Here is a 27727-nt window from a genome sequence, read left to right as displayed (position 1 = left end):
CCCTCAGGTGCCTTGGAGAATAGTTTTACTCCCTCTTCTTTGTGGCAACCCCTGAGATATTGGAACAATGCTATTATGTCTCCTCTAGTCCTTCTTTCTCTTAAGCTAAACATACCCAGTTCCTGCAACCGTTCTTCATATGTTTTAGTCTCCAGTCCCCTAATCATCTTTGTTGTTCTTCTCTGCACTCTTTTTAGAGTCTCCACATCTTTTTTACATCGTGGTGACCAGAACTGAATGCAGTATTCCAAGTGTGGCCTTACCAAGGCTTTATAAAGTGGTATTAACCCTTCACGTGATCTTGATTCTATCCCTCTGTTGATGCAGCCTAGAACTGTGTTGGCTTTTTGGGCAGCTGCTGCACACTGCTGGCTCATATTTAAATGGTTGTCCACTAGGACTCCAAGATCCCTTTCACAGTTACTACTACTGAGCAAGGTATCATCTATACTGTACCTGTGCATTCTGTTTTTGTTGCCTAAATGTAGAACCTTACTCTTTTCACCATTGAATTTCATTTTATTAGATAGTGCCCAATGTTCAAGTTTGTCAAGATCCTTCTGTATCTTAAGCCTATCTTCTGGAGTATTGGCTATTCCTGCCAGCTTGGTGTCATCTGCAAATTTGATGAGTTCCCCATTTATTCCCTCATCCAAATCATTGATGAAGATGTTGAAGAGTACTGGGCCTAAAACAGAGCCTTGGGGTACTCCACAGCATACTTCCCTCCATGTAGAGGCTGCTCCTGCTGAGAACGGAAGGTGGAGTTTGAAGACACCGGGCAATATGTATTGAGTGTTTATTGGAGAATGTGACTTTTGAGGATGTTTCTAACTTACAATATTACGTGGTGTAATTCCGATTTGTGTCAGATCCGGAATTACAACAGACTTTGCCAGTTTGATGTCTACCTAGATAAAAAGAAATTTGTTTTGGAAGATGGACTTTGCATGTTTCTTTTTTCTTTCATTGTAAACCTTTCCTGAAAATTTAAAACATTAAGATGCAAATACCTTTAAAAATAATTTTATATAAATTACAGTCTTTTTTGACAGTACTAACATAACCATTTGTTATTCAAATACATTTTTATACATTCCTAATTATTCCTGTATCTATACATACATGTTTCTAAGCTGTACATTTCATATTCCTCTTATTTATCCATTGATACCAGTTTTCCCAAAATGTATAATATTCTGAGTCTTCCTTGTCCCTTAACTCCAATGTGAGTTTATCCATCTCTGTGCAATCAAGAATCTTTTGGATTATCAAACAGTCTGTCGGCATGGTATCACTTTTCCAACATTGTGCAAGCACTATTCCAGATCCTGTAATTATGTGCAAAATTAAAATATTTTATCTCTTTCATATACTTTCCCTTAATAATCCCCAGAAGGAACAATTCTGCTTTGAGCTCTATTTGGGTGTTTGTAATTTCCTGTAACCATTTTTGTATTTTAGTCCAATATTTTTTAGCTTTCGGGCATAACCACCATGCATGAAGGAAGGTCCCCTCCGCCTGTTTACACTTCCAACAGTTTGGATTTAAGTTCGGATACATTTTTGCCAATCTCGCGGGGGCTAAATGCCACCGAGAAAACATTTTGTATTGGTTTTCTTCGTACGTGACAGATTTTATTATTGTGTAATTTTTATTCCAAATTCTTTCCCAATCTTCCAGCTGAATATTATGGCCAAATTTTTTAGCCCAATGCATGTTTCTTTTTTGAATGGGTTTCATCACTTGGAAACCGGACATTCAAAAAAGAAACATGAAAAGTTAAGAATGTGGCAACCCCCCCCCAAAAAACCCCTTACATAGTAAAGAGAAAGAAAAGGAATAATGGAATATGACAGAGTGCTAAATAAAGTGAAATTTGTTTTGGACAATGGACTTTGCATGTTTCTTTCTTGAATGGGCGTCATCACTTGGAAACCTGACAGTAGGATTTCCCTGCTTCAGACTCATCATCTCGAGCAACCACATTGAAATCAGTTCTCCCTCCTTTTTTCTTCCTAGGTCGTGACATGGCGAGCACAACCTTGCCTGGCTACCCACCACATGTTCCACCAACCGGACAAGGCAGTTACCCAACCTCAACTCTTGCAGGAATGGTGCCTGGTAAGGTTCCTTGCATCCCATTTCAGTTCAGTTCATTACATGGACACTACTAACTTCTGGCATCACCCAGATATCATGGAGGCCATTGCAGCACAACTATAGTTGAATAACTTAGGGGTCACCAAAGGTTTGTGGAGTAATGACTGCTTGATAGCTCCACAAGAAGCAAAGTCTTGGTCCCAGCAAAACCCCTTTTATTTACACGACTGTGAATGCCTTCCATTCATAGTCCGCAAGGCTTAGCAAACAGCCTTTCAGAGGGCTGTTTATCAAATGCGAACCTTATCTTGTTTGGCGAGCTGCCAAATAACTAGTTTCCAAATGCAGGGCAAAGCAAAACTTGGCACAGAGTCTCTTATAGTTACAAACAGAATTTTCCCCTCTTGACACGACAGAATGAATATATTGTTTCCTGCAAAAGCCCAATCCCAATTCACTCCTCTTTTGTTTCCTAAGGGAGGGGCCGATCAACTCCAAGGTCTGGCTTTACTCTTGAGTCGACCCTGCTTTTTTAATTGTTCTTGTCTTCTGGCAGCTCTGTGCATGCACACACTGGGAACAGGCTCTGGCTGTTCCTCTGCTTCACTGCTGCCTAGCTCCTTCTCTGCCTCTGACACAGAGCCCTTTTCTGAGCTTTCCTCAGCCCTCAGGACTGGCCAATGTTCCTCCCCAACCTCCTCACTGTCCGACTCTGCTGCCAGCTCTGCAAGTCACAACAGGGTGCTCCATTGTTGGAGGTTTTTAAAACAGACTTGACAGACATTTTATTGGGTTGGTATAAGAAAGGAGTCCTGGACCCTTGGGCCACAGACCAGCCCCAGTCCATGACCCATCAGGAACTGTGTCAGCAAGCAAACAAAACCCCATCAACACACATACAGGATTCAGAAAGTGTGTGGAACCAGCCCCCTCCCCCCAGTCTGGAGAAAAAGTGCACTACACAGAACCAGTCCCTGGTACCCCAAAAGTGGGGGCACAGATATAAGATCTCCTTGAGCAGGATGGTTAAATTAGAAGGCTTCCAAAATTCCTTCCAGATCTATGATTCAGTGGTGGGATTCAAATTTTTTTACCACCGGTTCTGTGGGCATGTCTTGGTAGGCATGGCAGGGGAAGGATACTGCAAAACAGAAGAGCAAATGACAGCGGTTCTGGATTGAGGGAATGATATCATAATGGACAATACCAAAAAAAATTTGTATGTATGTATGTATGTATGTATGTATGTATGTATGTGTATACACACACACACACACACACACACATACATACAAAATTTTTATGCAATACAGTCCTGGTTCGAATCCCAGTAAGGGTAAGGCTAGCTGATGAGAGCTAAATAGCTTGAAATGGATCCATACTAGTCTCCCTTTATTTATTTATCAGCACAAATACAACATATGTGTGTGTGTGTGTGTGTTGTATTTGTGCTGATAAATAAATAAAGGGAGACTAGTATAGATCTATTTCAAGCTATTTAGCTCTCATCAGCTAGCCATAGGAAATAGGTATGTATTTGGGCATACCAGGGGTTGTAACACACACACACACACACACACATACATACATACATATATTGCATTTGTGCTGATAAATAAATAAAGGGAGACTAGTATAGATCTATTTAGTTCTCATCAGCTAGCCATACCCTTACTGGGAATCGAATCTGGGCTGTGTTACATATCAGGCAGTTGTATTAGCCACTAAGCCACAGGCTCTCCTCCTTTATTAGCTAAGCCAGGGAAATATGTATGTATTGTGTCACAACCCCTGGTATGCCCAAATATGGGAGGGAGCATACTGCTTCCCTTTTCTGTCTTTCAGCTCACCCTAGGAGCCATCCAGGCAGAAAGCCATTTTTTTAATGTTGCCTTTGTTACATTTGTGTTGCATTTGTGCTGATAAATAAATAAAGGGAGACTAGCATAGATCTATTTCAAGCTATTTAGCTCTCATCAGCTAGCCATATGCAACACAAATGCAACACAAATGTAACAAAAGCAACATAAAAATGGCTTTCTGCCTGGATGGCTCCTAGGGTGAGCCGAAAGACAGAAAAGGGAAGCAGTATGCTCCCTCCCATATTTGGGCATACCAGGGGTTGTGACACAATACATACATGCATACATACATACAAACACACACACACACGTATGTATGTATGTATGTATGTATGTATGTATGTATGTATGTATGTATTGTGTCACAAATATGGGAGGGAGCATACTGCTTCCCTTTTCTGTCTTTTGGCTCACCCTAGAAGCCATCCAGACAGAAAGCCATTTTTATGTTGCCTTTGTTACATTTGTGTTGCATTTGTGCTGATAAATAACTAAAGGAAGACTAGTAAACATCTATTTCAAGCTATTTATCTCTCATCAGGATTGATTCCTAGTAAGGATATGGTTAGCTGATGAGAGCTAAATAGCTTGAAATAGATCACACACAAAATTAAAATAAATTTGAAAAATTCAAAAAAAGTAGATCAGCTGGGAGGCAGCAGGGGCAGGGCCAGACTATTTGCCAGTTCACCAAACTACTCAAAATTTTGGATCCTAATCTCCAGAATCTGTGAAGACTGGCTGAATACCACCTCTATTCTGATTCTAAGTCTCTTGGCTTATAGATACCATATTTTTCAGAGTATAAGATGCACTGGAGTATAAAACGCAACAAGATTTTGAAGAGATAAATAAAAAAAAGTTTTTGCATTCTGCAGGCCTCTCAAACCCTCTGAATGCCTAATTTTTTTGTGAAAAACAGGGCATGCAGAGAGTTTGAGAGGCCTGCAAAGTGCTCGGGGGGGGGGCAAAAACAAGCAAAAAATGTCCCATTTTTCACACAAATTGGGTCATTTTCCCCCCCAAAAGGGCATGCATAGCCTTTAGAAGGTTTGTAGAGTGCTCCTGAGGGCTGGAGGGGCAAAAACAAGCGAGAAACTGCCAGTTTTTTGCTCATTTTTGCCCTTCCCCACCCCCAGGAGCATTTTGCAGGCCTCCCAAACACTCTGCAGTCCATTTTTGTGAAGGCGACGGGGTTTTGGGAGGCCAAAAATGCTGTATTCAGTGTATAAGATGCACCCAGATTTCCACCCTCTTTTTTGGGGGGAGATACGTCTTATACTCTGAAAAGTACGGTACTGGAATTCTTGTATAAAACCTGTTTTTGCATTATTGCTGATGAGATTAGTGACTCAGTGAGCAGGCCTGCACTGTTCAGTTATCCTAGGGAAACTGGCCTTTCCTCATTTCTTCCCCTAGGGCATTTTTTTTTTCTGGAGCATTTTGAGCTTCAACTGAAAAGCTCTTAGGACTGCTGTGAACAGGTCACAGCTCTCGCCTTCTCCAAAGAGAGCAGTTAAACAGAATCTAGCATTGATGAGAAAATTACATGTTTCATTAGTGATCACAAAAGGAGATAACTGGTTCCTCTCGGTCCGCAATTGAGCTCAAAAGCTCATTATCCTGCAGCTCGTTTCCTTTAACTCCTTGTCAATAAACATTGTGCACATATGGTGCTTCTGCCTTCCCTTGACTGGCCTGAGAGAGAGAGAGAGAGAGAGGAAGAGTGAGTGAGAAGTTCTTTACTTAACCTGCACTTCAGAATAAATGTAGAAACAAATTGAGTGACAATATAGAAAAATAAAGGAAACATTTAAGCCCCCTTTTACATAAACCGGCCTTGTAAAGAATCTTCCACCTGACTTTTATTGGGGACAAGCCTGTTGCTTTCTTATTGGAAGTTCTACTTACATTCAACCACCTTGAAATGAGAAAGCTTTTGCAACTGCCCACTTTGCTGGCTGCAGTTTGTCCCTAGATGTGCTGTGGTCTTTATTAGCAATCTTTCTTAGAGGATTCTTAACACAAATCCCAAAGGGAAGTCCACCTGAAAACTCTTTATTATATTAATGTGTTGGAAGAAATGTCCATCTAGGTTCAGATCCAAGTGGTAAGAAAGACATTGGAAACACAGAGACTGCTTGGAAAGATGGTTTAATGGTGGACAGGGCAGGGGTGGGTTCCGGCAGTCACTACTGCTGGTTCGCTCGTGGGCGTGCCATGCACGCATGAGCAGTACAATACAAATTGTTCTGAGCATATGCAGAAGCAAAAAACAAGATGGTGCCTACAGCGATGCCCGGAGAACTGGTTTGGAGGTTCTCTGGGCATCGCTGTAGGCCGCCAAACCAGTATCAGTTCGGCCAAACCACTCTGAACCAGTAGGAACACACCACTGGGACAGGACCAATGGTTTGAGATCCTGGGCAAAAAAGAGCACCTGGGTGAGAGAGGGAGAGAGATTTATACACTCTGTTGGGCATTGAACTTGCTTCCTGTTCCTGTGGCAAGAAATGTATCCTGATTTGTTGTCAGACTCACATGGGGCCATGCAGTGGTGGGATTCAAATAATTTAACAACCGGTTCTCTGCCCTAATGACCAGCTGGGTAGGCGGGGCTTGGTAGTCATGTGACTGGGTGGGTGTAGCCAACTTAATGTCACTCGTGTCAATGGGCGCTTCGCCTTAACTCTTACAATGTAATAAGGGTTAATAAGGGAGAGGCAGTTTCTGTAAGCAGGGCAATAAAGATTAGGCTAAAAACAACACCAGGATGTTTTCTTCCTGCATTCCTTACAGGATTAGTCCTGTAAAGTGGAAAAAAACAAAAGGAGATTTCTTCCAACAATTGGTTCTTCGAACTCCTTAGAAAGTTAACAATAGTTCTCCCAAATAGGTGCGAACTGGCTGAATCCCACCACTGGGGCCATGTAGGGGTAACTTTGTAGGTTGTCTTGAGTCCCAGGCTTGGTTGAAACTTGCTGGGTGATGTAATGATCTCAGGTGTCATGTAGTGAGATGGGTAGAGGGCTAATCCTATTATATCCTGAGAGTGAAGGTCTTTTGTGTTGTAGATAAGCTGGGCCAGCCTTTCTGGGGCTATTAACAAAGATGTGGGCTATTTTCCAAGGACATGTTTCTCTTTTTCTTATCCAGGGAGGTGTAATATTCTGCCTTTTAAAAATATTTCTTAGAATATGTCATTCTTCTGGGAGAAGGCTGGGTGCTAACTTTCTACCAATGTATTAGACTAAACTTCATTTTCCCCAGTTTCCTGTTTTGTCTTCTTTGCCAATCGACTCTTAAGACTTTCCTGTTTGCTGCAATGTTTTCTTGGGACTTGTAGAATTGCATTACAAGATGCCCAGCAGATTGTAGCCAGTAAAATGACTTTCTTCTACTCTTGTCAAGCGCTAATGCAATTTTGTTCTCTTTCCTCTCTGTCTGAATTATAGTATGAATGACACCCTTCTGTGTTTTATTTTTCCAGGGAGTGAATTCTCAGGCAATCCTTACAGCCACCCTCAGTACACAACCTACAATGAGGCTTGGAGGTTCAGCAATCCTGCATTATTAAGTGAGTATTCCCTAAGGTTCGCTCTTACCCTTTGCCATCCTTTTCTGTTGACCTCCTTGTTTCTTTGCTTTCTTATTCCTACTTATTTCCATCTTACTGGGGATTCTAAAACTTTTACCACCATCCCAAAAAACTGAAAATGAACTAACTTTGGGCTTACTCCTGTCACTGAATCCAGTATTTCCCTTTTCATCAAGATGTTTTATCTAAACAAAGTGTTTACATTTAAATTTTGCCCATATTTGGGGGGGGGGATGGTGAGAGGGTAGTTGCTGTTTGTTCTGATCTAGGCTTCCCCAAAAAGCACAAGGCAGATTCCTGGTCCCAACAAAACCCCTTTTATTAAACAAATGTGAATTCCTCTCATTCACGTTCAGCAAAGCCTGGTAAACAGTCTTTCAAAGGTGAAGTTATGACCACAGGCCTTATCTAGCTTGGAAAGCTGCCATGTAAATATTTTCCAAACACAGTGCCGTGCAAGGAAAGACTTGGCACAGAGTCTCTGAGATTCATGGACAGATCTTCACACTCCTGAAATGAAGTAACAAACAAACAAATGAATTGTTTCTTGCAAAAGCCCACTCCCTTTCGCTCCTCTTTTATTTCCTAGGGGAGAGGCCATTCACTGTCCACCTGTGGCTTTAATCCCAAATCGACCCTAAATTCTGAGTTGTTCTTTTCTTCTGGCAAGACTGCTGTCTAGCTCTGAAGGCAACTGAGAACTCCCAGATGGCCTTGGACCCACCTCTAGCTCTGGTGCAGAGCCATTGTCCAAGCCTTCCCTAGCCTCCAGGACTGGCCCATGTTCATCCCCAACCTCCCCACTGTCCATTTCTGCTGCCAGCTCCACTGGCCGCTGGCAGGCCACAACACTGTTCCCTCTAATTTTGAATTAGAACAGGGCATGCTGGAGCTGTCCTCTCTACCTCAGACAAGAGTCTATTCTGAATTCTTCTGAATTTGAGTTTCACACCAAGTTGGATAATATCCCTATAAAGTAATGGATACAGAGGGAAAATAATCTTATTTTCACATGCATTAATTAAATCTTAGCTGATGTGAAATAAAACTGCTAACATTGTAATACCTTTATATAAAACCATTGAGCATTTGCAATATTTTTCTTTCTAAAAATTACTAAAAAGTTGGGGGGGGGAACCCACGTAGAGCAAACCATAAATAAAATGTCAAGGAAGCTAGAACAATAGTGTCCTGTAAATGGAAAAATGGCAAGATTTGGCCGAATTGTTTAAATACGTATCAAAACAACAACAAAAAAAAACATACAGTTTTATAGATACATACTATATAGATACAGTTCACTATTTCTAACCTCAAAGTGGCCATCCTAAAGAAATATTTCATCCCAAAGCAATGAGATTCAACTTTATTTCTCCTGGATAGCAATAGCACTTAGACTTATATATGGCTTCACAGTGCTTTACAGCCCTCTCTAAGTGGTTTACAGAGTCAGCCTATTCCCCCCCCCCCCCCCCCAACAATCTGGGTCCTCATTTTACTCACCTTGGAAGGATGGAAGGCTGAGTCAACAGTGAGATTCGAACTGCCAAATTGCAGGCAGCCGACAGTCAGCAGAAGTAGCCTGCAGTACTGCACTCTAACCACTGCACCACCTCGACTCTGATTAAACAGAGATCAGGATATCTCAAATGACACTGCATGTAATAACTAGTTCATCGGTGCAAAAATGTCACATCTAACTACTGTTTTGTTTATAGTCCATCTTAACCATCCCATCGACTTTTTTACCCCCACCCCCACCACATACCCTTCTTTCATTTTTAAAGATGTCACAAAACCCATTCTTGTTTTTGCTGCAAGAATCTACAAAGCTACTCTTCTGGGATATATTAGCAAATACTTTATTTCCCAGTTCGCCCATCTTTAAAACATTAATGCTAATGAGCTCCTTCACAGTGAAGAGGAGGTTGAGCTTGATAGTTTAAATGACCACTTCCAACTTAATGCATTAACGTAATGAATTAAGGATGACATATTTTCTAAGTGGGAGCTGCCCGGATTTAAGCTGGGCAGTTGTATATGTTTTGAATAGATAAATATTTCTTAAAATTGATAATATGGAATTTTTATCAATCATATTTCTGTAGTAATTGCTAATGTAGGACCATTATGTGCACACCCAAGAGTTTAAACCACAAAGCATACTGTATTTCTCCAAAAATAAGACAGGGTCTTATTTTCTTTTGAGATAAGTGCTTGGCCTTATTTTCGGGGAGGGAGGTCTTATTATTTTTGAGTTGCTGGAAGGCCTTTAACCGCAACCTGCATCCCATGGATCAGCTGATCCAGAGAGAGCCAGAAGTTCTGTCTCTGTTTCTGGCACCCTCTTGCCAGCCTTAGCGTTGCTGGGGCTGCCGCTCTTTTTGTGGCCGCCACTAAGAGAAGGGGCGCAGTAGCTAGTGTTTGTGGTAGCAGCCTCCACAAGGCCATTCCTCATGGATGGCAAGTGCGTGTGGGGCACGTGGGATATTTTTTCTTCTCCCCCCCAGGGAGGGGCCAGCTGTGGGTACCAGCTGTGCCAGCTGTGCATGCATTTAAATATTTTAGGAGAGGGCTTATTTTAGCACATGCACTCAAAAGCCCGATTGGGCTTATTATCCAGGGAGGGCTTATTTTCACGGAAACAGAGTAGATCTCTTGAAAATTATTGGGAACGTGTACACCTACTAATAAAATATGTGTCATATGGTCTGCTATTGCATTTAGTAATAATCTTGCTATTCCATATCTGTAATCTTGTGAATTGTGTGCTTTAGTTTATTTAAAAACTTAAAGCTTCATAAAATCCAGTTCTTAGGATCAGCTACCAACGTTCTTTGAATAATTTTTGACTCTTACACATTTATTCTTACACATCTTACACTTTATTCATAGATACCTTCAGCCCAATCAACAATTTTATTGCCGCTTTTTAAACTTGGTTTTCAGATCTGTTCTAAGCCTGATTTTGCTAAATATTTAATACACCCAGAGAGCCAGTTCTGCACAGATCTGGTAGTTTTGTTTTATATAAAAAAGTACTTTAGTTCTCCATGTACTTCCTCAGAATGGAAAATATTCCAAATAATGAAGATACTTATATTTCTTACATAGTTTTGCTAAGGTGGGCATTTCTGCTATTGGAATTAGAAAGATTACAAAGTATTGTTAGATTTCCTCCTTCTTTTGCAAGCTTCAACATTTCTCCATGAGGACTGAGTATCATCCAAAATGGTTTTGGAGATTACCATGGAAATGAGAAGAATCAACAAAAATGTTCTATTTTTTATATTTACTCACTTTTTAAGACCACCCACATTAATGACTTTTGCAGAGGGCTGACAAAGTAAAAAGAAATTTCCAGTATTAAAAAAAAAAACCAGGCAAGCGGGCAAGAATAAATTAGGTGTATTCAATTGTTGCAGGTAGTTGTTGCGAAAAATGGCCCATCATGCAAACTGGAAGTCTGTTCCTGAACTTCCAGTTTACATGTTGGGTGTTTTTTTGCCCTCTGGAGACTTTAGGGAAGCCTCCGGAGGCTGAAAAACAGCCGAAAATCAAGCCCAAAAATCAGCTGGCCAGTGCATACATACATGCTAGCTGACAGGGTAACGCCTCACATGCCCTCAGAAATGGCTCTGCGTGCCACCTATGGCACGCGTGCCATAGCTTCGCCATCACGGATCTAGGCCATAAAGAAATCCTCATTTCCAGATTTCTATTTCCAGTTCCTTTTAATATGCTTTCTTTCTTTTCTTCCTTTCTTTTTTTTCTTATTTTATTTTACTGTATGTCCTTTCAATCAGTCCATTCTTCTCCTGTGTTAACTTTCAGGTTCCCCTTATTATTATAGTGCCACATCCCGGGGCTCCGCACCTCCCACTGCTGCCGCTGCCTATGACCGCCACTAACTACCATGGAAACCACATGAAACTGCAGGGTGACAGCCTAGGCCTCCATATCGTCCCTGTCTGATGGACATTCTGCGCCACCTGGAAGAAAACGGCATCCCTCCCCTCCACCTTCTATCCCTCGGTATTTTTTCAGATGGCAGAATTTACTGACATCCCAAGACAGAAAATGTCATATATCCCTTGCAAACTAGCCAAGCTACTCCACTGGGTAATGGCAAAACCAAGTTTGTGGCCAGTGGGTCTGCTGTCTTCTGTTGCTAATGCCACTGCAATATTTCAGACTCCACCTTGGTGAATTCTTCAATTTCTTCCACATGAGTCTTCTCTAACTGTAAGAAGAATGGAGAGTGATTATGGGCAGTCAGTAATAGGGGAGGAAGTTACTTATAATTCATTGTCCCCTCCCCCTCCCCTTAAAAATGATCGTCTATGAAAAAAGAACTCGGAATGATCAACAGTCAAATTTCCAGAAGCATGAGGAAACACGCGGCTCAGCCTAACGAAGGGGGAATAGACTGTGCGTCATCTGCTGTATTTCACAAACATTTCCTTGTGTGGTACCTTCCCTCTCATTCCTATCTAGGTTGGTTGAAGTAATTAGGACTTGCTTTCTTCTCATTTGAAGATTGACCATTTCCATCCTATTTGTCAAAACCTTTACAAAGCGGAAGGTGAACAAGCAATCACCCCCATAAATCACGTAGAGTCAAGTCCGAAAGAAGGATGGCGAGATGTCAACCAACCATTGAAATGAAGAACTATACAAGTGGATATATAACTATAACTGCTTTTAATGCTTTGTCCTGAAAAGTCTATTCAATGGAGGAGGAAAATAAATAATACCCCAGTTTTCTGAGAAAGTAAAGTCATGATAGAGTAAGCTGAAATACCACCCCAATTCCAATGATAGTCACATTTTCCTGGGTTTCATTCTTTTCCTTTTATGCACGTAGGAATATCCATGTATGGCAGAGAGACGAGCGAGTGCAGTTTGTGTGCAGCCATTCTGCACAATATACAAATTTGGCAACAATTCAGAAAAAAAAATGAAAATCCATTCTTGATGTGTAACGTGCATTTGATTAGTTGCCAGCCAAAATATATTGCTTTTTGCTGGGCAATTTAATAGTTTGGGCAACTGACAACGAATCCAAATAATTTCATTTAGAACAGAGATGATTATTTTGATTCTCTACCTTTCAGTTTCTGCCATTCCTAGAGAAAACATCAGGATGGACTTAAAGGATGAGAAATGATACATTGCAAAAGAAATATTTAAATACAGAAAAAAAATTAGATTTCACTTCTAAAATGTTATGCCTTCTCTTCTTATCGACAGTAACAAAAGAAAGGACAACACACCAGCAGCGTGTTGACAAATTGGTTACCACTTGATTGGAGAATGGGCAGATAAGCAATTGTGCCATTGCCAATTCATGCTAAATCTAAAATTTCAAACTCATTTTCAAATTGCCATCTAATGCCACAGACAATATATTGTTATATAAAAATCACACACAAAGCCTATCACCCATCTCAGGGGTGTCAAACTCAGTTTCATTGAGGGCCACATCAGGGTTGTGTTTGACTTGGGGGGGGGGCAGAGTGGGCGTGGCCAGGGTGGGCATGGCCAGCTTGATGTCATTCATGCCCTTGGCATTTGTGGTGGCCCAAGCACTTTGCCATGGGCTCCCGAACTCCGTTTTTGGCTGTGACGGCCTCCTGCAACCTTCTGCCAGCTAAAGCAGAGCTCGGGAGGGCCGCATGCAGCCCTCCCAACCTCCATTTTCACTGGCAGAGGTACCGTGGGCCGGTCCTTCGCTGTTTCCATGGCAGCCCCAAGGGCCAGATCTAAGCACCCCATGGGCCAGATCTAGCCCCCAGGCCTTGAGTTTGACACCCCTGACCTATCTTGATTAATCTTATTACCTATCTTGTTTTGGGTTGGGTTTTTTTTTTTTTTTTTGCTATGCCATAATTATCTCTCTCGCCAATTGCTCAAGCCAGCTATTCTGTGTGAAATAATTTGAAGATTCCTCCCCCCCCCCCACATTGACCATATGTTTTCTGTTTCCTTGTGGTTGCCCAAATCTGTTGGGGGCTTCGCTTGGGCCCATTGCATCTCAAATGCTAATATCATGGCCTTTCCTTCAGCTCTGCTTTCTTGCCTTCCTTCCCTTTTATTGAAATAAAAAGTTATAAGATACATAATAAAAGAAATTTTAAAACTTGGATTTGTGAAAACTTGAATACGTCGAGTAGGGTCTTGTCCTCAGAGAAGGGAGAAGAACAACCTACTCCCCTTTTACCAGAGTGAGAATCATGGAGAAATTCATTCCCATCCACAAAAGTGATAGCATAGGATGCCTCCTCTAGCAAAAGGTTTCCTATCCAAAGCTGCTCTTATGTGTTCTAATTCCCATGTAATTCTCGCTTAAGCGAATGGCATGCAAACAAAGTGGACCTTTTCATCGTAACTATCTTACCTCTTCTTGCCAGAACAATATCCCATTATTAAAATACCCTTCATGCAAATTTCCTGTCATAATGTAAGAATGCTGTAAATCATTTAAAAACGTGGAACATTATGCATGATCATGGTGGATTTTGGACTTTTTAAAATCTAGCATTTCCTTCAGCGAGTTAGTGAAGTCTCTCAATATAATCCACTCTAGGATGTCCTAATCTATACAGGGAAGTGGGAAGAAGAGGACATCTTTGTCAAGGTCCTTCTTCCCTGCACTCTTGAGCATTATCTCCCACAACATTGAAAAATATTTTTCCCTCCTAAGCAAGAGAGAGAGAATAATTATTACTTCCCTTTTCCGCAAGTAGAGATTTTCTGTCAGATCTGGAGAAGAAAGGAGATATAATTTACCTAAATGATTGTAGGGAGAAGAAGATGTTCATGTGTACCATATTTTTCAGAGTATAAGATGCACCTTTTTCCCCAAAAAAAGAGGGTGAAAATTTGGATGCATCTTACACACCAAATGTAGCCCCCCACCCACCCACCAGAGGCCAAAAATGTGAGTCATGTAGGTAGCGATGGTCTGTGGCAATCCCTGCAGCCTGGAACAGCTGATTGGGGGTATTCCAGCAGTCTGATCCACTCACCAATCAGTTGTGCTGAATCAGGCTGCAATAAGTGCTGAAGCTGACGTGGCTGGTCAGAGTTTTCAGCAGCAATCACATTCAGAAAGCACAGTAACTGATTCAGCAGGATTCAAAATAATAATAATAATATACAATACATTACCAAAAGCAGGTTTTCCAAGGTAGCAGTAAATACAAGCAAAACACAAGCAAGCAGTTTCACTTTCAGTTCTCGGCTAAGCCAGGCTCCTTCCCATCTCCTTGTTGCTCACACAGCAAATTTCAGAGCGCTCATTGGCTGACTTAGTTGCTATGCCTATTCATTGGCTGAGCCTGTTACCATGTGTCAGCTGAATACCATGGATGCTGGTAGGCAGAGGCAGAATTTTTTTTCTTATTATTTTCCTCCCCAAAAACTAAAGTGTGTCTTATACTCCGGAGCATCTTACACTCTGAAAAATATGGTATCTTGTGTATATCTAATGTTCAACTCTCTGAAGGGAAGCAAGGACTTCTCATGAGGAGCTTTTGAGGCAAGAGAGGGGAGAAAGTGTTCATAGAGAACTAAATATACTTGCTGCCTCCCATTTGGTACATCTTGACTTCACCAGGAGGCACTTGATAAACTTTCAGGCAAATGTAAACAGGGGGCTTTGCAAATCAACTAATTTGTCACTATTGGGTTATAAAAAAAATGGTTGTATTTTGCTTTATAGAGCCTTTCCATGAGACTATTACTCATGACCATTGCCGTGAGCCAAAAACTCTTTCTGTTATTGTCCATAATACCATTGAAATGTGTTGATATTATTGGATCACAAAAAATCATCTACATTTTAGGCTGTGTTTTTTTAATTAATAAAAGATTTTTTTATTAATAGCCCCAGATTAAAAGATCTGGAAATGCACTTATTCTTTTATACCTCCTACAGCCTGCTAAAGATTTGCAATCCAAAATCATTTCAATGACATCTTTAACTATCTTATCCCAAATTAATTTTAAGATTAAGGGCAACAAAAACCAATTGTCATTAACACAGAGAGTTAATAATCTGGTTATTGTAATATTTAAAATTGCCCATGCAATAGCATTAAATATGGATCCCCAAACAATTGGGAATAGCTATTTGGGCCATTCTGAAAACTAATTAGGTTCCAACATATCCCTGAAGATCATTCATGTATTCCCTCAACTTGATTATGCCAAAATGGAAGAATAATCTCATCTTTTAAAAAACCTCAGACCCAGGAAATCATTAGGGAAAGAGTAGTGGGAATAATCTGATCTGATATTCATATTTTTTTAAAATAACATTGGTTGAAAAAAGGTGAATGTGTCATTGTTCCTAACCTTTGGCTTAACTTCAGGCCATTAACACAGATAACATTACAAAAAAAAATTGATTTGGTCTGGCATGATCACTAGAAGTGTAAGTTGAATTTGGAACATCCTATTCAAAAGCCCAGGCTGTGCCTTCGTCTATCTTCCAGCTCTTTTCAAGAGCTGCCTGCAAATGTGTGCATAACATTTGCCAAAGAATTTCTATGCTGGATTGTTTTGAATTCCATTTCAAGATTGCATTGTAAAGCAGACTTACAGTTACAATTAGGAACTGAAATGGGGATTTATGTGATGATATTATACAAAAAAAAAAAAAAACAACCCTTCATTATTCATACAGATTCCATTGGAGTGGACTATTCAGGAAGCACAGAAAAAAAAATTATCAATTATTTAATATTTTATTTGTCGGGGGGAACTGAATTACTGCTTTGTAGAAAGATGATGTGTGTAATGTGAAGGCAATTCCTCTTGTATATAAGCCCATTCTACATCTTTATCATGCTAGTGATTGAAACTGGCTCATTCTCATCGTGTAAATAAGGAATGCATTGTCTGTACTGCTTGAATCTCATTGTGCTCACTGACGACAAAAACCCAGTGTTCAATAAAGCACAGCAGAAATTCAGAATCTGTGGGGACAACCCAACCTGTTAAGGCCTTTTGCCTAGGGGTGAAATTTAGCAGGTTCTGACATGTTCTGGAGAACCAGTAGTGGAAATTTTGAGTAGTTCAGAGAACTGGCAAATGCCACCTCTGACTGGCCTCAGAGTGGGGTGGAAATGGAGATTTTGCAATATCCTTCCCCCAGGAATGGGGAGGGAATGGGGATTTTGCTGTATCCTTCCCCCTGGAGTGGGGTGGGAATGGAGATTTTGCAATATCCTTCCCTTCCACGCCCACCAAGCCATGCCCACAGAATTGGTAGTAAAAAAAATGAATTTCACCACTGCTTTTGCCCCAAAATATCCAACATCTCCTAAAAGATGTTTGCCACTTCATCTTGTTAATATAATACTAATATGAATCATGCAGGGAATAGAAAAACTGGGGAAATTGAACAGAAAAAACAATTCTATGCAAAAGGAAAAGATGAAGATTTGGGTATCTTTTGCCTCTGTCCATACATGCTGATTCTTCTGCTTTTGCTGCTATAATTTTGTCTTCCTTTGTTCATTGTTTTTTTTAAAGCTTTGGCTCTCCAAATCTGCAGGTTGTGGTTCATGAATGGATTTTTTTGCTTTGACTTTCTTTGGGCAAGGTAGGACACACACACCCTTTTCCTTCCCCTCCAGCTGTACAATAGGACTGGGAATTAAAACATACAGAAATCCAAGAAATACACAGAAACTTGCAGAATATCCTGATTCTTTCTTGTTCATATTGGCTACCTATTTCAATATCTTTCCTGAGAAATCCTGATAAAGTTTTGTTGCTATTACTAATACTACAAATACTCTGTTTTCCTTCACTTGATAACTTGTCACTTTATTTGTTCCATTCTTCTCCTAGCAGCTTCTGTTATGTTTCCTTCTTAAAAAATAATTTGTTGCTAAAGTTCTGTAATTCATCAAAACCAGGGGTGTCAAACTCGCGGCCCATGGCCCAGATGTGTCACGTGCTGGCTCCGCCCCCACCCAGTTTAGCGAAGGGGGGGAAAGTCCTGATACGTCACATGATGCTGCCCAGAGGTGGTATTCAGCAGGTTCTGACAAGTTTTGAAGAACCGGTAGCGGAAATTTTGAGTAGTTCAGAGAACCGGTAAATACCACCTCTGACTGTCCATCTATTCTCTGCCTCCCAAGTCCCAGCTGATCAGGAGGAAATAGGAATTTTGCAGTATCCTTCCCCTAGAGTGGGGAGGGAATGGAGATTTTACAGTATCCTTCCCCTGCCACGCCCACCAAGCCATGTCTCGCCCACCAAGCCATGCCAACGGGACCGGTAGTAAAAATGTTTGAATCCCACCACTGCTGCCGCCGTGATGACACGAATTTGACACTCCTGATCTAAACAAGCAAAAGGCTATATTTACTTTTTCAGGAAAAGTAACTATAGCCCCACAAATTCATACCAATGGTATGTTTCAGAAAGAACAGGAATTGTTTCCTTAATCATGTCTCTTTTAGCTGGTATATCTTTAAGGCTTGGTAACGAAAAGAAAACATATAGCAAAAACATTTTTTATGACAAGATCCATTGTGAACTGTAAAATTCTTTCAAAGTAACATATTTAATAATCCTGAGCCTTAGGCTGAGGCAGTATCGTTTCGTGTTTTCTCACCCATGCTCACAGTAGTAAAAATCAAAATGCAGCTAGGAAAGATTCTGAACTAATCACAAACTTACATGAAGATATTAAACAGCCAAAAAATGAGAAGAAATCTTTTCTGCAGTCTTCCTTTTGAAAACCTTATTTTTCCCCTCTGTTGAACAGTCTAATATAGCAATACCACCCTAACATCCCTTTCTCCATATTCTGAGAACTGGAGGAGGAAAATCAAATGTGAATTATATCACAGATTAAAAGCAACCTACATTGAGATTTCCATAAAGTTTCCATAAACTTCAGAGGACAATGCTGAAGCTTATGAAAATACTTGATCTTGTCCACTTCTATCATAAAAAGAAATATAGCTCGTTTTTCCTTTTGTTTCATGTTTTATTTTTCTTTTGTTTGATTTTTAACACATTCACCTAAAAATGTTTGGGATAAGAAATTGTTAGATAGAATGACACCTATAATCCATTATATTCCAAATCTTGGTCATTATCAATCAATTAATATGAAGGATTCAATGAAATGTAAAATTCTGTCCCTCTGTACAATTGTATATAAAACAAACTACAAACAAAGGGACCCGGTGGCTCAGTGGCTAAGACACTGAACTTGTCAATCAGGAAGGTCAGCCGTTCGATGGTTCGAATCCCTAGCACCACATAACGGAGTGAGCTCCCATAACTTGTCCCAGCTTCTGTCAACCTAGCAGTTCGAAAGCATGTAAAAGATGCAAGTAGAAAAATAGGGACCACTTTGGTGGGAAGGTAACAGTGTTCTGTGAACCTTCAGCATTTAGTCATGCCAGCCACATGACCATGGAGACGTCTTCAGACAGTGCTGGCTTTTCAGCTTTGAAATGGAGATGAGCACCACCCCCTAGAGTCGGGAAAGACTAGCACGTACTGTATGTGCAAGGGCAACCTTTACCTATTGACTAGCCCATCAAACCTTTGCCAAAAAATTGTAAGTATAATTCAAAAGGCATACGTAATAAGGTATGGGTAGGTTTGTTTATCTCTTCAAGTCAGTGTTGACTTCTCTCCTTAGCAAGAATTTCAGAAATCAGTTGCCCTTGCCTTCTTCTTCTTGGGGTTGAGCAGGGGAGACTGATCCAAAGTCACCCATATGGCTTCATGCCCAAACTCACAACCTGTGATGTATTAGATGTTTTAATGGTCTGAAGAATGCACTTTGTGTGCATTGTAGAAGAACATTTCAGCAAGGGCAGAAAGGCTTGGAGGAACGTTGTCCATGGGGTCATGATGGTTCGGACATGACTTCACAACTAACAACAACATTTTTTTCTAAAAACAGAATGCATCATTATTAAAATCTGTTTTAAAATATACTCAGTCCTTACAACTTGGTTACGTTAGAACATTTTCAAGCCTGGATATTGCAGTGGGTATAAGGAAGGCATCCAAACTTTGGAATGCATTATAAAAAAATATAATCCCACTGTCTGCCAGCTCAGATATAGTTTGCACTTTTCAGCACATGGTTCTGATTAGCAGAGAAGAATGTGGCAGTGATGCTTCAGGGCTTAAAGGTAACAAGCAGGATACTGACTTTCATTCAAAAGCTTAACAGTAGCTTTTGAATTAAAAACAACATTCTGAGTGTAATATACTAAAGCAGACTCAAATATTCATTCAAAAAGAGCCATCAAACCATGATTGCTGCCACTTAAAGAAGTTTATAACTTTTCTGCTCTCTAGGGACATACGTATATAAATCAGTACGTATTCTGAGATGTAAGCAATTAGTAGTAACAGTATTATGCACTAATCCCTATCTAACAGAGGACCATCTATCTTCTATTTTTCAAAAGAACAAAAGAGAACTCACCATTACATGTGGCAGCATGTTCCATTGCTGTGCATGTCATACCATTGGAAAATTCTGCCTAAAATCTGAACTGAATCTCCTTCTTGGTAATTTAACGTATTGGCTTTGGTCCTGCCTTCTGAAGAATACAACATGACATTTTATGTTTTCTATGGGACAACGCTTGAGTTAAAATAGTCAGACTCCCTTACAAAGTAACTAAATTAGTGGACCAGCGAAATGCAGTGGGAATACTTGGATTTCAGTAAGACATTTGATGAAATAGACTACAATCTACTGCTTGGTAAGTTTTTTTAAAAAATGGGATAGGCAGCATCACCACCAGTTGAATTTGTAACTGGCTAACAAATTGCATTCAGTGAGCAGTCCTTAATGAAACTTGACCTACATGCAAGGAAGTATGCAATGGGGTACCCTAAGGTTCTGATTTAGGCACAGTACTCTTCAATATTTTCATAAAAGATTTAGATGAGGGAATAGAAGGGAAACTCATCAAATTTGCCAACAACTCTAAACTGGCAAGGATAGCCAACACCAAAGAAGATAGGCTGACAAGCGAGATGGATCTTGACAGACATGAACACTGGGCCCTATCTAACAAAGTGAAATTCAAAGTAGAGAAAGGTAAGGTTTTATACTTAGGCAAAAAAACAAAACAAAACCCAAATATATACCTACAGATTAGGTGAAACCTGGAAATACCAGTACCAGTAACAGAGAGTGATCTTGGAGTCCCAGTGGACAATCATTTAAATATGAGTCAATGGTGTACAATAGCAGTCAAAAATGCCTATACAATCCTAGGTTGCATTATCAGAGGGATAGAATCAAGATCACATGAAGTATTCAATGATCCCAAGTTAAATGGAGGAGCTCAGGAACTTCGTGGACAAAAATCTAGCTAGGGCTTCCTCCAATTGGCGAAATCCAGGATGGCAGCCTGGGTACTCTTCAAAGAAAAGAATTGTTTGAGATTATGCATGGATTATCAAGGGATTAATAGGTCTGCATGGAAAATATGTACCTTTCCCACTTATGAAGGACGTGCCAGGATACCTGGCCAAGGGGAGGGTATTCACCAAACAGGACTTGAGAGAAGCATACCTCCGAGTGAATGTTAAGGAGGAGGATGAATGGAAAACAGTTTTCAATTGCCCCTTACGTTGTTACCAATTCTGTCTGATGCCTTTTGGACTGCAGAGAGTACCCTCAGTGTTCATGCAGCTGATAAATGAAATGCTGCATGAGCACCAGTATAAGGGGGTATTGGTGTACCTAGATGACATCCTCATTTTCTTCTGAAATGATGGAAGTTCATGTAAAGTTAGTGCAGGAAGTGCTAAGGAAGCTATTGGAAGCCAAGCTCTATGCCAAACTATCCAAATGCAACTTCCACAAAACCATTCTGGATTACTTGGGGTACTGCATGTCCAGTGAGGGAGTGGAGATGGACCCTGGAAAGGACCCTGAAAGCAATACTAGAGTGGGAAGCCCCCCAGACTAAAAGCCAACTGCAGAGCTTTTTGGGCTTTGCCAACTTTTACCACCAATTCATCCCCCCAATGAATTAATTAGATGGTTTTCACCTAATTGAAAGTAAAAGTTTTCCCCCTTTCCCAAACTATCAGTCACATGGTCCAATCAAGGTGCTGTCCAGTTGCTAGGAAGCTTCACTTCTCCTCTCTTCAGCAACCTGTGGGAATGTCCTTGGTTCTCAGAGGAACTATTTTGTTTTGGCTACAAGACCCCAGCTATCTCTATTTTCCCCTCCCTATCTCTCAGCACCATTGTGGCAATACTGAACCTTCCAAAATGGCCCCAGTCAGGCCAACTTCAAGTACTGGACAGATACTCTTGTATCCAATTTCCGAAAGTCATGATTTAAATGCCATGATTTTTCTTCATCCAGATAGAGTATGGAAAACATAACACCCTCCCTTTGGCGAGTAGGTGGCATTGTTAAATGCCTTGGTTCTGAGCTTTCCACCCCTTCATCCATTACCAAGAAGGCTGACATAATGCATATTGTAGCTGGGGAAACATGAAAGATGTTAAGGAATTTGCTACACTTCTCTGTCATTCACCTCCTTGCCTCAGGGTGGTTTCTGGGTAGTTTACTGCTACCACCCCCTAATTTTGGAGAGAGGCACCCTGATTGGCTCCTTCCCCTGAACCTCAGCATGTGGAACAGCTCACAGTTAGTGAAGTAAGATCAGTAATGATGATATCAAATTAATTACAGTAGTAGATGATGATGATGCCTCTGTATAATATGACTTCTTGGCCTGTGCTTCTGTGTAGCTTCATATTTACAGGCAGAGAAAAATACTTACTCCCTCCCTTTCCCCCCCTCAGGAATTGCAAATAAAACAAGAAAGTATACATTATACATATGACCACTCCTTTAGCAATGTTCAAAGTTACAGCAGTACTGGGGGAAAAAAAGATGTCCAACTAGATCCTTGCACTTACAACTGTTGCAGCATCACCTAAGTCCAGGGGTGGGATTCAACTAGTGTAACAACCAGTTCACTGAGCGCACACAGTGAGTTTGAAAACTTACCTTCTATTGTAGCCTCAGTGCAAAACAGCTCAGGCACAGCAATCCTCTCTGCCACACCTTATCAGCTGGGCTTCAGAAAAGGGAATATAGATCAGTGAAGTGCAGGGGCGGGCGGATGGGCCCAGCTGATGGTCAGGGCGAACCGGTTTGCTCCCAGCTGATCGTTGGAGCTACTGGTTTGCCTGAACCGGTCCAATCTGGTAGAATCCCACCCCTCCCTAAGTCACATGATCAAAATTCAGCTGCTTGGCAACCAGTATGTATTTACAACAGTTGCAATGACATGAAGTTGTGTGATCAGCATTTGCAAACTTCCCAAACAGCTTCTGACAAGAAATGTCAATGGGGAAGCTGGATTTGCTTAATGAGCATGTGATTCATTTAACAAAGGTTGTAAACTTGGGTATGCCTCACTTAACAATCACCTCACTTAGTGATGAAAGTTCTGGTCTCAATTGTGATCCTAAGTCAAAGATGACCTGTACTGTACTTTAAAAAAAATATTTTATTGAAATAGCAAAAAGGAAACTTCCTTTCAGGTTTTTGTAGCCTAATGGCAAAAACAATTACAAGCGAATGAATTAAGGATTAAAGTATGTTGGAATACATGTAGTTGGAAGAAATATCCATCTGGGTTCAGTTCCAAGTGGGGAGAAAGATACTGAAAACATGGAGGCTGATTGGAAAGATGGTTTACAGATGAACAGGACTACATGAGTTTGAAGTCCTGGTGCAGGTAAACATGTGGAATGGAGAATGAGGGTTGTTTGTACCCTCTCTTAGTCCTTGTGTCAGGGCAGAGTTGCCATTCAGGGGAGAAGACTGGGCCAGCTGCCAAGACTCACTGTCCCACCTACACAAACTGAAGAAATTCATGCTAACAATCCATGATTAATTGCCAGGTGGTTTTGCTCTGGGTCACAAGGTGATGGATGTGCGCATGCGTGGGGTGTAGTTTATCTTAATTACCAATGTAGCTATAAAAGGTGATGGGAAGCAGAGGGTGGCAGCTCTGACAATTTATTCATTGGCTTAGTGCTTTGTCGGTCAGTTTGTGCCGAAGGAAGGATACAAACTGCATTTCAAACCGTTTCTGTGTTTGGCTGGTTTCATTATCCCTTCGGACACCTTGCCCTTGAGCTTCCTGTTCCTGTGGCAACAGCATGTATTCTATTGACAGTAGTCAGACTCCTATGTGGATTCATGTTTGTCTGAATCATGTTTGGTGGAACCTTAGGCTGATGTAATGTCCCCAGGTGATTTTGCAATGCAGTGAGCCTTCCTGTTAGATGGATAGAGGGCTAATTCTATTATGTCCTGAGGGCTCATGTCTTAATCCCATCATGCTGGAGTTGGAGGTCTTTTATCTTGTGTTAGAGTGGGTAACGGATCGGCACAGACAGGCTTAACGGTAACAACAGCTCTTTATTAAGTACAACAAGTGAGAACAATCTAGCAAAGGTTGAGTCTGACAGCAGCCCTTTTATAGGGAGCTGTCAGACCCTTCAACCAATAGGATTAAACCTCTGTTCCTGCGGGAACAGAGGACCTTGGTGGAAACCACTGTAGTTAGAACAAGTATCTACCACTCCTCCCCTCTTGGCTGGAAAAATCCTACTTGTTACGTAGTCATTCAGGTAGGCAGGCTTTTGGGTAGCTCTGCCTGACCTGCACAGTTCAGTAGGAGGGGTTTCCTTGGACAGGTCGGATGGACTTGTTTGCTCCACAGCTCCGCTTGGTGGAAGCTCCTAGAACCTTTCACAGGCCGTGGTTGGAGCTTCTAGAGCCGGTTTGCTCGGATCTCGCTATGGGCCTGCAACATAACAGATAAGTTCCCTGGTACCCTCGGGCTTGAGATGGCCGTGGAAGGAGTGAGTGTTTGCTCCATTTGGGTAGGGCTTTGGCTAACTCGTGCAGGAGTTACCTCTGGTTGTCTAAGATTGGCGTTGGAAAGGCGGCCCCGGAGTTGGTCAATATGCCTTCTCCAATTCCTACCATCCTCGAGCTCTAGGAGGTAAGAGTGAGGGCCGGTGATCAATGTTCCCTCTAAGGTGCACGGCTGCGCGGCTGCGCACGTGGCAAGAAAACACCGCGCAGCAGTTTTCAACTGCCGCGCAGTGATTTCTATTGCCACAGGCTCCGGAAGCTGGGGAGGTCCTTTGCAGGCAGCTATAACGGGCCGCCCGCAAAGGACTTCCCCGTACTTGCTTTGATGAGCACGGGGCGACTGAGGGTAGTTGTAAAGCCCCAAAGCCCCCGCCGCCACCGGAATAACTGCTGCCACCTCCTCCTCCTCTAACAGCACTGCCGGATTTGCTGCCTGGCGCTGCGGCTGAGGTGAAGCCGGCAAAGCTCCAGCCATCATCCCTGCGCATGGCAGCGGTGCCTCCCCTCCGCTCGGAGCACCTGAGCTCAGTGCTGCGTTACCCCTGCCCCCTCCTCCTCCTCCGTGCTTATGAGGAGCCATGAGGCTGCGGGAGCCAGTAGGAAGGTAGGAGGGTGGGAGCAGGGGAAAAACAAGCCTCATGGCTCCTCAAAAGCATGGTGGAGGAGGGGGCAGGGGTAATGCGGCGCTGAGCTCAGGTGCAAATGTGGTGGTGCTATTGGAGGAGGAGGAGGTAGCAGCAGTTATTCTGGTGGCAGCTTGTTGGCATCTTCAGCAGCAGCCCTGCCCACGATGAAGAAACCAAAGATGGAGCAGATCCACGCAGATGACGTCGCTGCAACATGACTGGAGGAGGAATTCTGGGAGTTGAAGTCCACAAGTCTTAAAGCTGTCAGGTTTGAAGACCTCTGCATTTAAATTCTAAAGGGTTAGGGGTGCAAGGGTCTTGTAACTTGACAGCTTTAAGACTTGCGTGCTTCAATGCCAGAGTTCCTGAGCCAACATGACTGGAGGAGGAATTCTGGGAGTTGAAGTCCACTAGTCTTAAAGCTGTCAGGTTTGAAGACCCCTGGGTTTTTTTTCTAAAGGGTTAGGGGTGCAAGGGTCTTGTAACTTGACAGCTTTAAGACTTGCGTGCTTCAAATGCCAGAGTTTCTGAGCCAACATTTTGGTTGCTAAGCAGGAGTGTTCTTAAGTGATACTGATATTATATAACACTTTTAATTAAGCGGGTACCTTGAAGAAACATAACTTTGAGTTTCAAATAATACTGATTTCGTTGTTGTTTTAGGTGACATCTGTGAAAAAAATTCAGGTGCTCAGGCATGAAAATGTGCCGCTCAAACACTATACTTTTCTGCTCACATTGAAAAAAAATTAGAGGGAACATTGCCGGTGATGCCTATCACTGTGGCAGGAATCCACAGAGTTTCCCCGGCGTAGTTGTGGGCGTATACCGAATCCCCTATGCTAAATGTCTGAATCTTGCTTGTGGAGTCTGGGGGCGATGTGGCAGAATAATTGGGGTGTAGCCGGTCTAAGTGGGACTTTATCCGATGACCCATGAGAAGCTCAGAGGGGCTTCTCCATGTAGTGGCACTGGGTGTGATGTGCTGCATTAGGAAATAGTGGTCAACCCATGATTGCCAATCTCCCGGGCCCATCCTAAAGTGGGCCTCTTTTGCAGATCTCACCATTCTCTCCACCTGACCATTGGAGGCCAGATGAAATGGCGCAACCAGGGCATGCCTGATTCCCTGAGCTGCTAGGAGGGTCTCTAATTGCATGGCCATGAATTAGGGCCCGTTGTCAGAGACCAAGATCTTGGGCAGGCCGTGCGTGGAGAAAAGTCTCCGAAGCACCTTGGTGACCACTTCTGCTGTAGTGGAGGTCATCAGGACTACCTCTAACCATTTCGAGTAGGCGTCCACAACTACGAGAAATGTCTGGCCATGAACTGGGCCAGCAAAGTCAATGTGCACCTTAGACCATGGTGTTTGAGGTCGCTCCCACTCCTTAGCAGGCGCAGTGTGCAGGTAGCCACCCATTCTTCGATCTCCCTGTCCATGTTAGGCCACCACATGTAACTCCTAGCCAAAGACTTCATCCTGACAATTCCAGGATGCCCTAGGTGTAAAGCCTCTAATACTGCAGTGCACAGTTTGGGTGGAACAACGACCCAGTTCCCCCACAGTAAACAGCCATTAACAACCGATAACTCATCATGTTTGGTAAAATACATTTTGAAATCAACCCCAACAGGCCCCTTGGGCCACCCCCTCCACACCCAGTTAATAATTTGCTTGATGGTGGAGTCCTTTGCAGAGTGATGGGCAACGTGAGTGGACAAGAGAGGCCCAGTCTCAAGGCAGTCAATGCGGAGGACTGGCGTCTCGGGGGTAGGGTCAGCAAGAAGTTCCGGCAGTGGGGAGCGGCTTAACGCGTCAGCGTGCCCCAAAGTGGAACCTGGTTGGTGGATGAGGCGGTAGGAGTAGGCAACTAAGAAGATGGTCCACCTGGTCATGCGAGGTGATAATGACACTGGGGTAGGTCGGTCCCCAGCCAGTAAGCCCAACAACAGTGGTCCGTAACCAGTTCGAAGTCCCGGCCATATAGATATAGGTTCATGGAACCTCTTTACTCCAGCCACTGCAGCCACTGCAGCCACTGCAGCCACTGCAGCCACTGCAGCCACTGCAGCCAAAGCCTCACAGTCCAGCTGGCTGTAGTTCTGCTCTGCAGCAGACAAGGTCCTGGAGTAAAATGCAATAGGGGCTTCAGTTCTGTTGAGCATGCGGTGGCTGAGGATGGTGCCGACGTCGAACGGGGAAGCATCGCAGGTCACCACCAATGGCAGGGTCTGGCTCTATTGTACTAGAACGGAGTTCGCCGACAGGAATCATTTTACCACGGCAAATGCGGCAGCCTCGGCTCTGCCCCAGGACCACTTCGTGTTCTTAGCCAGGAGACAGTGTAAGGGCTCAGCAATGGTGGCTTTCTGTTTGAGAAAGACACTGTAGAAATTAAGGAGCCGGAGGAAGGCCTGCAGCTCGGTTTGATTGCAAGGTGTGGGGGTGTCCTGAATAGCTTTAATTTTTTGTGTGGTCGGGTGAATCCCAGAACCATCAATTAGGTACCCTAGGAATTCAACCCTTGGCACATTAATTTGGCATTTCTCTTTTCTGAGATGGAGGCTTTTGTCTCTAATTCGAGCCAAAACTGTTTGTGCACATT

At 42.3% G+C, this 27727-nt stretch overlaps 1 protein-coding gene across 9 annotated transcripts in view; it reads left to right on the top strand.

Annotated features, from left to right (window-relative positions):
- The window catches only part of PAX2 (paired box 2), a 165711-nt gene extending 148112 nt beyond the window's left edge, over nucleotides 1-17599 (top strand). For 7 of the 9 annotated variants that reach the window (XM_081953770.1, XM_081953765.1, XM_081953768.1 and 4 more), the window contains 3 exons: nucleotides 2024-2125; nucleotides 7457-7543; nucleotides 11418-17599. In XM_081953770.1, coding sequence (XP_081809896.1) covers nucleotides 2024-2125; nucleotides 7457-7543; nucleotides 11418-11539 — 311 coding nt within the window. In that variant the 3' untranslated portion in view covers nucleotides 11540-17599. Of the gene's footprint in view, nucleotides 1-2023; nucleotides 2126-7456; nucleotides 7544-11398 lie in introns of all 9 variants that reach the window. The other 2 variants (XM_081953771.1, XM_081953766.1) reach the window with 1 other exon arrangement.
- The last annotated feature ends 10128 nt before the right edge of the window (nucleotides 17600-27727 follow it).

The sequence above is a fragment of the Natrix helvetica genome (assembly GCF_964273705.1).
Source record: "Natrix helvetica genome assembly, chromosome: 5".
Classification (NCBI taxonomy): Eukaryota; Metazoa; Chordata; class Lepidosauria; order Squamata; family Natricidae; genus Natrix; species Natrix helvetica.
Note: the sequence above shows the minus strand (reverse complement) of the source record. Positions and strands in the feature narration are given on the sequence as shown.